Source organism: Mytilus edulis, chromosome 4 (assembly GCF_963676685.1).
Source record: "Mytilus edulis chromosome 4, xbMytEdul2.2, whole genome shotgun sequence".
Taxonomy (NCBI): domain Eukaryota; kingdom Metazoa; phylum Mollusca; class Bivalvia; order Mytilida; family Mytilidae; genus Mytilus; species Mytilus edulis.
The window spans coordinates 36,883,653-36,901,239 of NC_092347.1; the positions used below are offsets into that span (position 1 = coordinate 36,883,653).

The 17,587-nt window shown below is 31.1% G+C and overlaps 1 protein-coding gene across 2 annotated transcripts; it reads left to right on the top strand.

The window, feature by feature from the left end:
- The first annotated feature begins 11,850 nt into the window (after positions 1–11,850).
- On the top strand, positions 11,851–17,023 carry LOC139518430 (uncharacterized). Of its 2 annotated transcripts, none has more exons than XM_071309970.1 (9): positions 11,851–12,012; positions 12,559–12,768; positions 13,346–13,513; positions 13,972–14,055; positions 14,481–14,690; positions 15,219–15,386; positions 15,890–15,952; positions 16,130–16,247; positions 16,629–17,023. In XM_071309970.1, exons 1-9 carry the CDS (start codon positions 11,955–11,957, stop codon positions 16,867–16,869), a joined length of 1,320 nt encoding a protein of 439 aa, XP_071166071.1. In that variant the 5' UTR covers positions 11,851–11,954; the 3' UTR covers positions 16,870–17,023. The 2 variants fall into 2 exon arrangements, with proteins under 2 accessions (XP_071166071.1, XP_071166072.1); XM_071309971.1 differs by having other exon boundaries at positions 15,219–15,329.
- Positions 17,024–17,587: the final 564 nt, after the last annotated feature.

Genomic DNA, 17,587 nt, shown 5'->3' on the forward strand with positions numbered 1-17,587 from the left:
TCTATAATTGACTTTATAGACAATATAGCTTATTACATATAGTTTCATTAATTGAACTACAATTTACAGGAAATTCGTGTAATCAGGGATAAACAGAATAGTATTACTATAAGAGGCAAAACAATCTAAAACGTTTCAAAGTTGATCTTAGTTCTCAATGTTATATAAGCAAATTTAAATGTTTATCTTGATATTTAGGTTTCATAATTGCTTTCATGTTTAACAGTAATGTAATTAATCTCTTACCTGATAAAATAAACAATATCCGTATACTGGAAAAAAACAGCGGTTCCATAGTTGTTATCAAATACATATACATGAATTGAATTTTAATTTTCATTAAATACCACTTCCTTGTTTAATTTCAATAAGTTTTTTGTAGTTTATTTTGTATGATAGTTACATGGTAAATTTCATGTTCCAGAACGATTCCCTATTTGCACTACTTAACTACTTTTTCCTGACTAACAATATTTTAAATGAGCTCTTGCATCCATATATCCGCGCGATCTTGAATAACATACGAATACCCTTGCAGACAAGAATGTCTGCTGCATTTCTAAATATTACTCTTGGTGAAACTGACTGATAACTAAAAACTTGGATGTTTATTGTAGACTCCCAGCTTTAGTCTTAAATATTCGATATTAGGAGTGTGTTTACCTTGTTAGTGATACGATATGTCACAGCGTTGTTATGTCGGACATTGGCGATTTTATTAGCAGTTTTACATTATTAACTATGCTACCGAATTGTCATTGCAATAAGGTCACGAAGAAGAGGAACTGAAAGAACATCGTTAACAGCTCAATGGTTGCTATCACAAATCGGTCGACGATTATAGTGCTCTGTTTCTCAACTAACTAATGATGCTTCAAGTGTTACAACAAACCCCACAGGTCTGATTGTTTTATCTGTCATAATTTGTTAAAGTTCTGACTTTGACATTCACAAGAAATTTTCTCGGGAATATAAGAAGATGCTTGTCTATCGTTGCTTCAAAGCGTTACCGTGTACACACCAGTAAACGTCGTATAAATTCACAGATCACCATACGACCTTAAACAATTAGCACAACACATACAGTGTATGAAAAAAATAAAAAGACATTTTTTCGATACATATTTTTCTAACTATTTTGACACGTGCAGAGTTACAATAGCGATCCAAATGATAAGTGAAAACTGCATGTGTACCGTTTCAAAATATAACGATTCTTTAAGATGTCTGAATATTATAACGCTAGATAATTTAAGTCAGAGGGAATCAAAAATCAATGAAGCATAAAGTTTGCAATTGCGTCTTTGTTAATATCTTCTCAGAACAAACAGAGAGAAAAATTCTAACACTTTATAACTAAAACGTTCTAATGTGTCTCTTGTTTATATAACATAATAATCAGAAAGTCAAAAGCATATTCAACAACTTGACTGTTAATTTTGTATCTTTATTCTTAATTACTTGAAATCATTACAGTTGTAAGAAAAGGGTATTCATATGGTTTACATTCTTTGTCTACGTTTTGTGTGTGAATTAGGGATCAACTTACTAGAACATTAAACGGATTAAGAAAATTAAAGAGTTGTTTCCCTTACACCGATTATTGTGTTGTTTCAGTATTTAAAATGTATGAAATATTTGTAATATATCAAAAATTTATTTCCTTACAAATTTTCCATAAGTTGCAAAATAAAGGGAAAGGATATTAATAATCAAAGGGCAATAGATTTGACTATTTTTTTGACGGCCCCTTATCGTAAAAAAATCTTTTTATTTATACATGTATATACTGTTTCCTACAGAGGTTTTAAGGAAACCAAGAAACAAAGAGTAAAGAAAAATCAATGCTTTTTCAAATAAATTTGCCTTTTTGTATATCTTCGAAGCAATCAGCCAGAATAACTATATATTACTTTTTTGGGACTACAAATTGATCCACTCATAGGGTCTTTGCATCGGAAATAACAAATCCATAAAAAAAACAGTTATTGGAATGATGTGGGTTATGTTTTTCTCGTTTAATTTATGGTGACATGATACTAAACCCCTAACTGGAGGAATTTTGTTTGATTTTCATATAATGTATACATAATCTTTCAATCAGTTTAATTAATGTCTGTAATTGGATTCTCATTATCTGTTAGTAGTCACATTGTTAAAAGAGGGACGAAAGATACCAGAGGGACAGTCAAACTCATAAATCGACAATAAACTGACAACGCCATGGTTAAAAATGAAAAGGACTAACAGACAAACAATATTACATATAACACAACATAGAAAACTACAGAATAAACAACACGAACCCCACTAAAAACTTGTTAATTTAAAAAATTTATTGCTGTTCGTTTGTTTACTAGTATACCCCATCAGCTAAAGTTACATGTATAAAGGAGGGGGGTTGCAATCTCACAAACATGTTTTTCCCCGCAGCATTTATTCACCTGGCCCAAATAAGGAACCTCTTGATTCTATCAGTCTTGTTTTTTTTATTTAATTAATTCATGTAATTGAACATCGTTTGGTACAATTTATTTAAACTTGTCAATATAAAGGAAGAGATGCGAAGTATACCAAATGAATATTTAAACTAATTTCAAGAAACTGAGCATTTAAGATACAAAAAAAGACCTTCCAAAAATGGCCCTTGTGTGATAGAAATTCAGTTTAAACTGACCCTCCTTCGTCCTTTCTATAAAACACACCCATTTAATAATTTCATTGCTTACAAGTTGAACTTTCTTATATGACCGAAATTTTATAACAGTTCTCAAATAACAAAACATTGACTTCCTTGTTTGCAAATTTATTGAAATGATTCCAAATTATTTGAAATAAAATCGTTGTGAAATTGACAATGGTGTCACTCAATCAAAATTGAAATGCATGCCAAAAATGTAGTATAATATGTTTATTCCTTCTTGGTATTAAATCTAGCTCTTATTACAAATTTCTCAAACATTGATTTACCCAATGCAAAGATTTTAGAAAATGCTCTTTTCAAAAATGTTTAACTTTAGAGAAACTACAATTTTTGAACATATATTATTGTGAATTCTTTATACACATGATTTGTTCTTCAGAAATAATATATCGAACAACAAAATATCGTGCACTTCATTTAGATGTAAAGTTATGAAAAATATCAATTCTGGTTAGTAAGTTTTTAAAAAACAAGAACATGAATTATAAACCAAATGTACAGCTAAATCGTATTTGTTATATGAAATATACCTTATTTGTTTTTCCAATTGGCATATTTTAAAAAATGTTGGGTCCTTATGTGCTCTTAAACTTCATACTTGATTTTACTTGTAAACTATTTTGATTCGAGCGTCACTGATGAGTCTTTTTAAATTTGTAGACGAAACGCGAATCTGTCGTTCAAAAGTACTAGCCCGGTATCTTTCAAATGATGAGTTGAATCACAAAATTTAAATGATATTATGATGCTTAAACATTTAGCCGTGTAATATTCCAAGATATAAAAAGTATGTTCCTTGTTTTCAATTAAACTTGAATTTGCAATCAGTGATACATTATAGAGGCAACAGTACTTTAGAGATGGTCAATTCTTAAAACTGCAATAAGAAGATACAAAACAATATCTAAAATTAAAATAAGAATTTAAGGAACCACATTAACTTCAAAACGAGACAGATCGGTTGCAAGTAAAGGGTACTAGTATTTATCTCCTGATATATCCGAATCACATGTTCTGTTAATCTACACTAGTCAAGATCTTCCAATCGTGAATAAAAGAACAACAAAAAAAGCAATTGCTGAATTTATAAACATTTATTACCATTTGACTTCACGTTAGAACAAACTGCTATTATACGTCATGTGATAGTTTATTAAGGTTTATACCCCAATCCTTTTAAATAGAATACTTTATCTGAACTATGAAAAACAACAAGAATGACACGACTCTAAGTGTTGGTTCTTGCAACAATGATTTATATTGAAAACGAAACATTACGACAAAAGAGATGATTTCAGCTTTCCAATTGTGAACTTTTCATTTCTAAGTAGCAACATTCCAGCAGCACCTGCATACGGGGTATATATCTCCCAATTGATACGATATTCCCATGCTTGCATTTACTATCAGGATTTTCTTGATAGAGGGTTGCTGCTCACAAGAAAGCTATTAAAGCAAGAGTTCCAAATGGTGAAGTTGAAACCATTCCTTCGTAAATTTTACGGACACCTTTACGAGGTGGTTGACCGTTATGAAATAACCGTTTCACAAATGATATCGGATATGTTCCTTACGTCATAACTACAATCCCCTTCCCTTTCATGAATTTGACCTACCGACTATTTACCGAATGTTCTATAACATGAGCAACACGACGGGTGTAACACGTGGAGCAGGATCTGCTTACCCTTCCGGAGCACCTGAGATCACCCCTAGTTTTTGGTTGGGTTCGTGTTGCTTATTCTTTAGTTTTCTATGTTTTGTCATGTGTTTTATTGTTGTCTGTTTGTCTTTTTCATTTTTAGCCATGGCGTTGTCAGTTTATTTTCGATTTATGAGTTTGACTGTCCCTCTGGTATCTTTCGTCCCTCTGGTATCTTTTGTCCCTCTTTTATATGTCTTATAAAAGAGTATGAAAGATATCGAAGTCCAATGCAAATTCAAAAAGGGGAGTCCATAAAAACTCACAACATCAAACGCCAACGCTCATATCTTTAAATTGCTTTTCTGCCAATACTTGCCTATTATAGATCCATGGTTTCGTCTAAATGATTCCGTGTTTATGATTAAAGTTAATTATCAAACTCATGCTAGGCGTATTCATCATTCAAAGTGAGTGAAGTGTGTACAAATTGGCCCCCTTTTAAAAATAAAACAAAACAAAACATTACAAATTAGTTGAACATTTGACCGCTTTAGAAACGGCAAACGGATTGTTTAACACCGCCCGTTTCTAGTACACAGTTCATAAGCAACATAACATAATCGTACTTATATTTGTATTTATTTGAAATTGTTCCAAATATATCAATGCAATCGGTATGAAACGAAAAAAAAACTATGTCATTCAATCAAAATGCTGCTAGTAAGTTATAAAGTTGTTCAATACATTATGACCGCCATCCTGAATTCAAATAGTATTTAGTGTATAAGTGACACAGACCTTTACATTTTTGTTCGTTCTTAAACTACCCTAGTTAGACAATCGAGTTGTTTTGAAGATGACTAATGATTTAGTTTCGCAGACAATTATTTTTTTTTTCAACTATTCCCAAGCAAACGAATATATTGTCTTCCTTGTACACGTATTTATTGAAATTTTTCCAAGTAGTCCAATCTAAGATAAATATAAGATCACTCAATCTAATTGTAAAGTTGTTCAATAAAGTGTGACAGTTTTCCTGTAATTCAATAATGATTGGTGAATAAGTGACACAAATTCTTGAACGAATTTTTCAATTTTCAAAAAATTACATTGGAAACGAATATATCGTCTTCCTTGTATACGTATTTATTGAAATTGTTCCAAATAGTCCAATCTACTCAGTATGAGGATACACATAAGGTCACTCAATCCAATTGTAAAGTTGTTCAATAAAGTGTGACCTTTTCCCTGTATTTCAATAATGATTGGTGAAGAAGTGACACAAATTCTTGAATGTATTTTCCATTTTTCAAAAAATGACCTTTGATTACTAAAAATACCTTATGAAATTTCCTAAAGCTGCATACTTGTATTATTTCGATCCTCTTAAGGGGACTCGCGGGTATAAACCGATTATTTTTTGAATATAGAATTTCGCTATTAATCGACTTTATCATATACTTAACAGAAAAATGAAACAAAAAAAAAATAATTGGGTCACTGTTCTATAAGCTCACAATCTGCCTTCGAAAGAATCACCCATTTTTGTAGACTTACATTTTTCTGTTGAACTAATCGGAGAAATTGAGGTAATATCGAGATAAAAAAAAAAAAAAAACTAAATTACTGAAATCGTCTAAATTTTACAATTGTTTAGTTTAGGTACAGCTTATTTGAAAATAATAATAAAAAAATATAGGTCACCGATGAGTTAAAAAGATATATTTCAATTTTAATACCAAAAAATGGCATTTTTGCGCCAAAGGTAGATAATTTGGAGCTTTTTAAAAGAAACAAAATTTTAAAAAGTCATCTGAGGCAAAAAAAAAAAAATAAAAAATAAAAAAATAATAATTTTAGGTTGCTTTTTGTACTATATCATAAAGAAACAATTTATAGTGTAATAAATAAAATTTATTATGAAATATTTTTTTTGTACCCTCGAGTATCTTTAAATTTTGTGCGCGTGTATTTTATTTCTTACCTATGAAATACAAAAAAAATCTCGTTCTTTTAAATGCAGCTAGTACAAACATAACCTTAAATATCTTAAATGCATGTTCTAAGAGGAACGATAATAAAATATTAAATGATATATGTGTATGAACAAAACTTATCATAAACTCATCATAGATGTATTTCTAATTATGAATATATATAATAAAACTCATGTCATTAAAGTCATATGAAACCTCAAATTAAAAAAATGATGCCTATATTTTAAAAACAAAATGGATAGTTCTAATTCTTAAACTTATGTACTATACTTTTTTTCTGAAGAAAATTCTTTAAGTTGCCCACATTTAGAAGAAGTTTACTTTTTTAAATTGCTTGCCTCCAGGAAGCAATTCGCCGACACTTTTCCGTATGCAAAGTCATCTTAGCTTGACCCTCTTCGTAAAAATCCGGTAATTGCAATAAGCATTGATATGTCACTGAAATAAACTATTATCTGATTGTACATGTTAAACACGGGCTCAATATCCATGCTACTTTGTTGATTGTTTACTTTAAGGTGACAATCGGTAAACTTCGGATTCAAAACACGACATTTAATGAGCTGCCGTATTTGTTAAATCATAACAGACAGAGAGAAAAAGAATTGACGATTATACGATATATTTGCGTAAAAAATAATAAAATCGTGCAGAGAAGACTAAGTTTATGATATATACGTGCATTTTTTAAGAATTAGATAACCATTATTTTTCTCCAGTCACCCGTTTCATATGACTTTAATCATATGAAATACTATTTTTCAAATCCCGATTAATCTCTTTCACATATTTTCAAGATATATCCATCAAATGACACAACCAATTAACGAGATAATATGTTCTTTGACCAAATTGAATGCGTCCAACATTGGCGAATTAAAGAGGGACGAAAGATACCAGAGGGACAGTCAATAAGATATGTTACAATCTGAGGTATGGGTCTACGGTATGGGTTATGGCCCTGTAATAGTTTATAGTAGTTCATTTGAAATAAACTCTTTATAGATACAAGGATAACTATTTTGTATGCAAAACGCTCGCTTATTTACCAAACAATTATCAGTGACACTATAATAAAATCATACCACATTTAGGTTCTACATTTCGTGTTTGATGATTTACACACTTTTGATATATTTAAAAATAATAAACACACATTCAAAGTTTTAGTCTGAAACTGGAGCAGTTATTTGCAAAAAACATCGTACCCTGCATGCATTAATATTCACCACAAATGACAAATTTAACACTGTAACTTTTAAAAACAGTATTTTCTTTCAATTTCTCTTTGTATAAATTAATAAAGTGTTTGTAAAAAAACACTACTTTTTATGTAAAAACACGGGAAATCATAATAAATTCATAAGTTTATTATAATAAAAAACCAGAATATTTAACACAAAAAGGCCTTTAAAAAATAGTGAACTCCAAGACAAATCGGAAAAAAAGGAAAATCAATAAAGCTAACTTAATCAAAATCAAGTTTTATTGTTTATTCTTTAGTTTTCTATGTTGTATCATGTGTACTATTGTTTTTCTGTTTGTCTTTTTAATTTTTAGCCATGGCGTTGTCGGTTTGTTTTAGATTTATGAGTTTGACTGACCCTTTGGTATCTTTCGTCCCTCTTTTTTTTTTAATCAAAATCAATATATGGTATAATCATCAGTTTCAAAGTAACACAAAAGAAATATTTCTTGAAATCCATCAAGCATCTGCAGTAGTATACAAATCAAACTGGAGTAGCCAAAATAAGAACCAAAAACAAATAACTGTTTCCAAAAATTGATCGCCCTGAAGATCATAAAAAACATTTTATTAAAATAAAGTATGTCAATAAAGGTTTTGATTTTGTAAATATTGCCGGTATTTTTAACGACCATTCTGTTAAAGACCAAATTCCTGGATATTTTGATAATACTGAACTCCCTCTCATTTGTTATATTTACAAAAAATCTACCCGAAAATATGTGTTTAATTATAGCCAATTGTGTAAAGATGTAAATATCACTGAAAATACACCTATGTCGTGTAATTGCAGTAATTCAGAATACACCTATGGACCAATTTCCCATGTTATAACAGGAGACCTTAACATCGTTCGCGACCGAGAGTTAAAATCATTCCTCAGTAAAGGACCTAAATATCGTCCCCCGTCAACTATTAACTGGAATGAGTGTCGTAATATCATCAACGACTCACTCCGTGCCTACTGTTTGAAATGGGAAAAAACCGGAAAAAGCTGACAAAAAATCTTTGGACTCTTTTTTTAATTCAGTAATGAAGATAGTTGATATTCGAATACAACATTTTAAAGAACATTTTACCCTCAACAAAAACTATAAAAACCCTATTTCGCGTATCAAAAATAAACTAACAGAACTAGCCAAGGAATTTGTTTTTGTCCCGGCTGATAAAGCTGCTAATAATATCATTATTGTTTGACGTAAATTTTATATAGAGGTTCTGCAAAAGGAAATCACGAATTCACCAACATTCCAACTGACTTCATTTTCAGAAAACGACATCTGTAACAAACATAAACTTTTAGCTACTTCTTTACAAGCAGAACCAAACACAATGAAAGTCCCAACTATGTACTGGCTTCCGAAGCTGCACAAAAAACCTTACAAATATAGATTTATTTCATCTTCTAGCCATTGTTCAACTACTAAATTGTCTGTTTTACTTACTAGTACACTTGGTACAATAAAAAACCTTATAATAAATTGTTCAAATAAGGCCTTTGAAAATAGTGGAATTAATTACTTTTGGAGTGTCAAAAACTCATTGGAAGTACTTGATAAATTGCATGCATATATTGGTGATTTTGAATCTGTTCAAAGTTTTGATTTTTCTACCCTATATACCACTTTGCCTCATATTCTTATTAAGAAAAAATTCACATCCCTAATTAACTGGGCATTTAAAAAGTCGGAATGCGAGTACATATGTTCAAACTCTTTTAGATCATTTTTTAGTAGCAGTAAACAAAAGAACTATGTCAATTGGACATGCTTTGATACTATTTATGCACTTGAATTTTTACTTGATAACATTTTTGTTCGCTTTGGAGATTCCGTATATCGTCAAGTTATTGGAATTCCAATGGGGACTAACTGTGCACCACTTATTGCGGACCTGTTTTTGTATTGTTATGAGTTACAATTTATGACTAAAATTAGCAAAGACCCATCAAAACAACATTTGATACAAAAATTTAACAATACTTTTAGATATTTGGATGATATATTGGCTCTAAATAATGACGACTTCAGTATGTATACTAAAGAAATTTATCCTGTAGAACTTACTTTAAATAAAGCTAATGATAAGAATGACCACTGCCCTTTCCTCGATCTTGATATCTATATCATAAACGGGAAGCTTAATACAAAAATTTATGATAAAAGAGATGATTTTTCATTTCCTATTGTTAATTATCCATTTTTAGATGGTGACGTTCCCTTGTCACCATCTTATGGTGTTTATATATCTCAACTTGTACGATTCGCTCGTGTATGTAACAATGTATTAGATTTTAGCGAGAGAAATTTATGTATTACTGAAAAATTATTACACCAGGGTTTTCGATATCACAAACTGGTCAAAACATTTACTAAATTTTATCACCGGTATAAGGAAATAATTCGTAAATATAACTCAACATGCAGACATCTTATACGTTCAGGTATTTCACATCCAAAATTTTATGGAAATATTCTTTATAAAGCACAAAAATGTCAGTATTCTCCTCAGAAACTAACAAAACCTTTGAATAGACTTATTAAAAGGGGATATAGTTACGATACTGTTGTCAGGTCATTAAAGATTGCATATTTTGGCTTTAACATTGATTCACTGATAGGGTCTTTGCATCGGAACTAAACACATTTATTTCTAAAAATACAGTTGATGGCATGACACGGGTTATGTTCTTCTCATATATTTTATGATAGTATGATACTAAACCCCTAACGGGAGGGATTGTACCTGATATTCATATGATGAAGACATAATCTTTCAGTCAGTTTAATTGAGGTCTGGAGCTGGCATGTCAGTTAACTGCTAGTAGTCTGTTGTTATTTATGTATTATTGTCATTTTATTTATTTTCTTTTGTTACATCTTTTGACATCGGACTCGGACTTCTCTTGAACTGAATTTTAATGTGCGTATTGTTATTCTTTTACTTTTCTACATTGGCTAGAGGTATAGGGGGAGGGCCTTTGTTAGTCTTGTATGATTTTAAATTTTAGTTTCTTGTGTATAATTCGGAGTTTAGTATGACGTCCATTATCACTGTATTATTATGCATATTTTAGGGGCCAGCTGAAGGACACCTACGGGTGCGGGAATTCTCGCTACATTGAAGACCCATTGGTTGCCTTCGGCTGTTGTTTGCTCTATGGTCGGGTGGTTGTCGCTTTGACATATTCACCATTTCCTTTCTCAATTTTACCATTAGGTAGCAAAAAAAAATAGCAGGAAAGAACAAGAAACGGAATGACCATCGTAGAGACAAGTATCTTGTCTCAGGGAGGAATAATTCCTGCTTTATAAAAGATAACTCTGATTCAAACAAAAAATGAATCTCTGATATGGACATTATCAATATGCTTCAGTTCCACTATATATATACTTGCCGACTTGTTCCTTTGTTCGTATGATGCTAATTTTATACAGAAACTGCTTAGGCAGAAACATTTGTTTGTCTTTTTTAGCCATAGCGTTGCCAGTTTATTTTCTACTAATGAGTTTGAATGTCCCTCTGGTATATTTCGCTTCTCTATTTGTACCTTTGAACGATTAATAAAAAGTTACCATGACAAATTTTATAATTGTTTTTCTTTTCAAATCCTAGAGAAAAGAATATCACAATTTCTCTTTTTCTTTCACATTTTTCCTTTTACTTGCAAATTGAGAAAAAGAATTTGAAAATGTTAGGGATTAAATTATACCCATCAACCAAAACTGCTGTTTTGAGCTCACTCGATGCACTTAGAGAAAAAAAATGTAATCATATACATATAAATTTTACGGCATGAACTGTGAATTATCGTAAACTGTGAAAGTCTTTTCTAGTTGTTTTATTTAATTATTTTCGACAATTTGTAAAACCGAATTTTTCCTTATTTAGATTTTGCAAAACCTTTTGATTTTTTTAGGGTATACGTTGATCTTTACCTATTTTATCCATCTTGAAATTGTTTTGATTTGCATACCGTTTTTGTGTGTCTTAAGACTTAACATGCGTCTTGCGTACAAAACTGTTTGTATGAGTTTCGATAAAAATCATTTATTTGTACAAAATAGAATACTCTACTTTTCTTTTAGACTTTTAAGGTTCGTAGATTTTTGTTAAACTTCCTTTCAATTTACTAATTATAGGCGCTCAGTTTATTAATAAATGCATTGTCCTGTTTTGTTATACAGGCGAATCGTTTAGTCTTTCATATGATTAGTTGACTTACTTTCATACAATTATCAAACTAGGAAGTGATCGTATCCTTTTGTCTTATTGTTTTTCTAGTTCTTCATTGATATATCGTAATCTCAAACTTATGGAAAAATATAAGAGTTTATTCTATATACCTTATTTAATGACAACATGAAGATAGTACTGTTCATCGCTATTGCTTTGTCTGAAGCATCGTTTGCCTCTGAAGGTATGTACTTCATTATTTTTTTTAAGGAACAATGTATTTGCAATGTTTATAAAACGTTAACCTATTTATCAATATAAGTAATATTATGCAATTATTGTTTGAAACATTTTACTCAGTTCTAGAAGTTAACTGCAAAATCGTGCAAATATAGATTAATTAAAAAGAATATCTCATATCAATGTTTTTTATCGTCTAAAATTCAACAATTTTCTAATTGTGTGTGTGTTAAATTCCTACAACTCTTCAACACTACAAAGGTAATCGCTACGAAAAATCACTCCTTGGACGCTTTTAACATCCTGTATTACATTAACTCATGTCATCGCCATCAGTTGCAAATTATCTGTATAAGAATGCTTTTTTGTCCCCATTCACAAGCCGTACGAAGTTCCTCTTATCTTTAATTGCATCACTATCTTACATCGTGATATAGGAGTATTGCAGGACAGTAAATCAAGATAGATAGAAACAACCAGAATTTTGGAGTACTTTGTATTGTTTATAAATCATTGATGATTGTACCATATTTTCTAATTACATTTTCAGAAATAAATCCATGCATTAACTACACTACAATAAACAATGTCGATCGTAGAGCAGTTGGTAATGTTTTGAAGTTAGGTATAATACCATCACTAAGTGATGATTTCCTTGATAGTGAATGGTATCGGATTAACAGCGATGCAGGAGATCAAATGCCAACTGAAGCGCCGGGACTTTTTCATTGCGGGACATGGTATCCAATTTGGCTAAATGGTAAGACAATTTACATCTTCTGACATCAGACTCGGACTTCTCTTGAACTGAATTCTAATGTGCGTATTGTTATGTGTTTACTTTTCTACATTGGCTAGAGGTATAGGGGGAGGGTTGAGATCTCACAAACATGTTTAAACCCGCCGTATTTTTGCGCCTAATCCAAGTCAGGAGCCTCTTGCCTTTGTTAGTCTTGTATTATTTTAATTTTAGTTTCTTGTGTACAATTTGGAAATTAGTAAGGCGTTCATTATCACTGAACTAGTATATATTTGTTTAGGGGCCAGCTGAAGGACGCCTCCGGGTGCGGGAATTTCTCGCTACATTGAAGACCTGTTGGTGACCTTCTGCTGTAGTTTTTTTCTATGGTCGGGTTGTTGTCTCTTTGGCACATTCACCATTTCCATTCTCAATTTTATTATAATTATTAAAACCTCCATTTCATGTATGATTGTTATGTATACTAGCAGCATTATATTTAGTCCATTTAAAGAGGGCATTGACTTAGCTTAGACTCTTCTTTTTACCTTTGCCGAAACAGTTTCATGAGGTTTTGCTTAAATTGTTTTTATTTCAGGGACGCTCCCAAACGTCGTCGGTGAAGAAATCGCAGGAAAAGTTTGTCTACAAGGAATTTATGCAGAATGTTTTACCTCTTGGACAATAGACATAAAGCTTTGCCCTGGAAATTACTTAGTATACAACCTAGTCGAAAGTACTAATGCAAATTCAGCATACTGCTTCGGTAAGGTATTTTTTAATGTAATAATTGTAAGTATGAAATACTACTTATTTACAGTTAGCAACTATATGGATTCCGCACACGCAACCGTGTAAATACAACCTTAATTTGATGATTGTCTTTATCTCTTGGTACAATAAAAAATGATAATACCCCGTTACGTTTTATATAATTTTAAACCCTTTCTTCAAATCAGGCAGTTCTAACAAAAAGTTTTAAAACTTTTGGTTGCAATGCTTTTTTTGTTTTTTATTGATACGGCCTACCAACTCTTTCTAGTCGATCCCCACTGATGAAATTAATAGCATAGTACGTTTTAATAACCCTGCTTGGGTCTTTGAACAGGTTTTATAAGTACGCTTTGAATACGAAATTGAAATTAATTGATGTCATATTTCTGACATACAAAACTTGTGTAAGACTTTATTGTAAAAATAAATAATTATTTTTAATATAAAAAGGCACAGCCGCTGTTAATAAAGAACTGACAACAACATATGCGGCAACTACAACACAAACTAGCGTTACTGACAACCAGGTCGGAGGTAAGTAGGAAGAAGTGAAAATTGTACAACTTCAGAGGGAACTCAGTAAGAAAATAGGTGTTTTCAGAAGCTATCTGTCACCGTTTCATTTCTTGGCTATATGTAATAGCATGTACAATGTATGTACAAAACCTTGTTGAAGACAAAAGTAAGTAATCCGGATGTACCAGATAAAATCCGTTATCACTCCTTTTGTTTTTATCTCTTAGTTGTTTTACTTTCTCTTTGACTACTATTATATAGTTATCAATACTAAGCTTAAAACAAGAAAATGAATATTTTTATAGAAGTAGATCCCAGATCCCCTCGTATTTCTGTCTCGAAGAAAAGTTTATCAAACCTAATGATCACACATATAATTTTATACATAGTGTATCTAATAATCCGCTAATAAGTAATTATAAATTTATTTTGCGGTATTTAAGGGTTAGAACCATGTATTGATCACAAACTGATAGGTTTTCAAGAAAAAAGAGCTGTAGCTAATATCTTCAATGTTGGAGAGGACACTCCCATCAGTGACGACCTTTTAGACAGTGGTTGGTATCGTGTTCAGAGGGATGCTTGTGGGAAAATGCCAACAACAGCACCAGGGTTGTTACAATGTGGAACATGGTATCCGATTTGGCTAGATGGTAAATACTTAAACAATATTTGTAGCTAATCAAGTATTTAATTTTTTTCCCATTATAGTAATATTTTTTAAACATGTAAAATGAAGTTCACAATTTCGTAATTTTTGTTCTTTCTTATTAATTTCAATAAAGAATTCAGAAAATGCCACTGTTAGACGATGAGACATGTATCTATCAGAGATAAATTTATATTGATGTACTCACTGATTTAATTAGTACTGTGATAAGTTGATGACAATTATCAAGAATATATCGTTTGAACTTAAAGACCCTTTATCGATATAATGCCACATTGCAAAATGTTGCAAGTAGATAGACGAATTTGTGTCTGGAAACAATTTATTCAAATTTAATCTTAGTTTGTAAACATTTTACAAGGTCAGCTACCACTTTCAAGAACAGGTCCTTTGCACTTAAAGACCTTTTTCCGATAGAATGCCACAACGCAAAACAATTCCAAGTGGATAGATTTAGAATTTGTGTCTAGAAAAAAATTATTCATATTCAATGTTGTAAAACTTTTATAAGGTCAGCTACCAGTCAGTGTTGGAGGAAAATCCCAAGGCAAAGTGTGTATGCAGACGTTTACACATAACTGTACTTACTCCTGGAATATAGATATCAAACTCTGCGACGGAGGTTACTTTGTATATAATTTATTGCGTAGTAACATTGCTTCGTCTGGATACTGCTTTGGTAAGAACTTCAACGTTAAAATTCATAGATAAGATGCGTTGAATTATACATATAAAACAATTATTAATATGACTCTAATTCGGCAAGTTTAAACTCCCCAATTCAGTTAAAATGATAATTGTTTTCTTTGAACTGCCAATTTTAGCGGCGTTTTATTTTTATTTTGTTAAGGTACAGTTTCCAACTAACATTGGTAGCTACCTATGATTGCTATAAATAAGCTGCAAACTATGGCCGTTTTTTTACTTGTAAAACTGTTATAACCAGGATAATTCGTACTCTTACAAAGTCAACCTTGGCACGCCTTTTATTGTGGAGTCATGTGTTAGTGGCTGGTTTAGTCTATTTTACTATTTAGTTTTTGATGATTCCTGCAATTGTGACTGTATTAATCATAACTACATTTACTAAATTTAATTATTACTTGATTTTTAATGTTCGTACAACGGTTTCATTTCATTCTTTGGAGAAAAGAGTTCACAAATATGTATTTTACTTATTAGGTACAACAGAAGTATGTGCAGTAGGGAATTCAGATGGTACCAAAAATGTAAAAGAAAATGAAGGTACATTCATAGTTATATCTTTACTATTTAAGACAATAGTTTTACGATGTACAAGGTAGTTGTTTTGATGAGGAGGGGTGACTGTGTGAAAATGAACAATACATTCAGTTCTACCGATATCATTTAGAGATTTGAATACAGAACCATAGCTTTACACATTTACTATAAATATTTCAGAAAACAAGGCCAACATACTGATGATAGCCTTGATAGCAACGACTGGAGTTGCTGTCCTTGTTGCAATTGTCTTTCTAGTTTTACTGTGTAAGAAAACGAAACAACCAGAGAAAATCCGGTAAGTAAAACTAACACATAAGTTTTCAGTATTACAGCTTCAACACACAGCAATGTTCCTTAAACTTAATTTTATATTTTATTAGAAGGGAAAGACCGGGATAACATTTTTTTCAAAGGAGAAATCATATCAGTTAAATAAGGGAATCAACTACAGATGCTACATAATAAAGTTTTATTTCCAAACATTTCAAACAGATAAACTATTTACAAAATCATACGCTAAATTTTTTTTTATATTAACATCAATAGCTAATTTTATCATGTGCATGTATTTAGCTTTGAAAAAAAATTAGTTTGAATAAACACAACAAATCGTTTCTTCATTCTTAGATTTAAAAAAAAAATATAATCCTTGAGTTCCCCATCTTTTTCATTTTAGAAATTATCTTGTTGAAGGCAAGACGCAAAATGGAAAGTTACAGAAAATGAAATGCAACAAAGCGGGTGACAGTCCGCCACCATATAAACGTGGAGTGTCGATTTCGAGCCTGTCACCACAAATTCTTTCTGACAGCCCACCACCGTATTGTAGTCGAGAATCTTCTAATGTCACCATTAGAGAAGTAGAAGCAGCATGTAAAAAGGTTGATCCTTTTGCAATATTTACTGTCAAAAATTAACATGGGAAATATAACCTTGATGTTATATCATATACGTCATAAATACATATACTGTTCATTTTGTGTTTAAAAAAAAGATTAATTTACGTCTGACTTTTTAAAACATGTTTTATTTTGTATATAATCTTTATTTCATTCTTATTTAGACGGTGTGATCACAGTATTCTGTGATCTATTAAATTTTATTATCATCTTATAGCTTACATTGTTTTTGTTTGTTTATAGAAAAATAAAATGTAGAAGTACAGCAAGATTTACTCTTTTCAGTCTACCTTTCATAAATAATAGTTATATACAAAGGAGATGTTGTATGATTGCCAATGTGACAACTATCAGCAAGAGGTCGAATTATGTGGATGTAAGCATGTATTGGTCACCGCGCTGGCTATCACAATTAGAATTACCATACCCTATTTAAAGTTTAAACGGTTTTTGAAACAATTCAGAAACAAAACAAATAATGAAAAGCAGATTATGACAGACAGCAACCTAACTATTTAAAAGAAACAGTCATGATTGCCTCTTCAGATCGACACAAAGCTAAAACTGACAAAAACGACAAAAGACACAAACTACGAATGCAAGAGTTTTTTGTCACCTAATTAGTTTTGATCAATCAATTTATAATAACAAAAAAGTCTGAAAATAAAATTCACAACATGCTCTTCCGCAGTGAAGATTGTCACCTGCGAGGTCTATAATGACTATATTGTTGAAA

What these genes read in the sequence shown, in the direction of transcription:
- LOC139518430 (XM_071309970.1), top strand. Translation starts at nt 11,955, where the DNA reads ATGAAGATAGTACTGTTCATCGCTATTGCTTTGTCTGAAGCATCGTTT. An exon ending in GTATCCGATTTGGCTAGATG is followed by an intron (nt 14,691 to 15,218) that starts GTAAATACTTAA and finishes AACTTTTATAAG; the next exon opens with GTCAGCTACCAGTCAGTGTT. An exon ending in TTCGTCTGGATACTGCTTTG is followed by an intron (nt 15,387 to 15,889) that starts GTAAGAACTTCA and finishes TTTACTTATTAG; the next exon opens with GTACAACAGAAGTATGTGCA.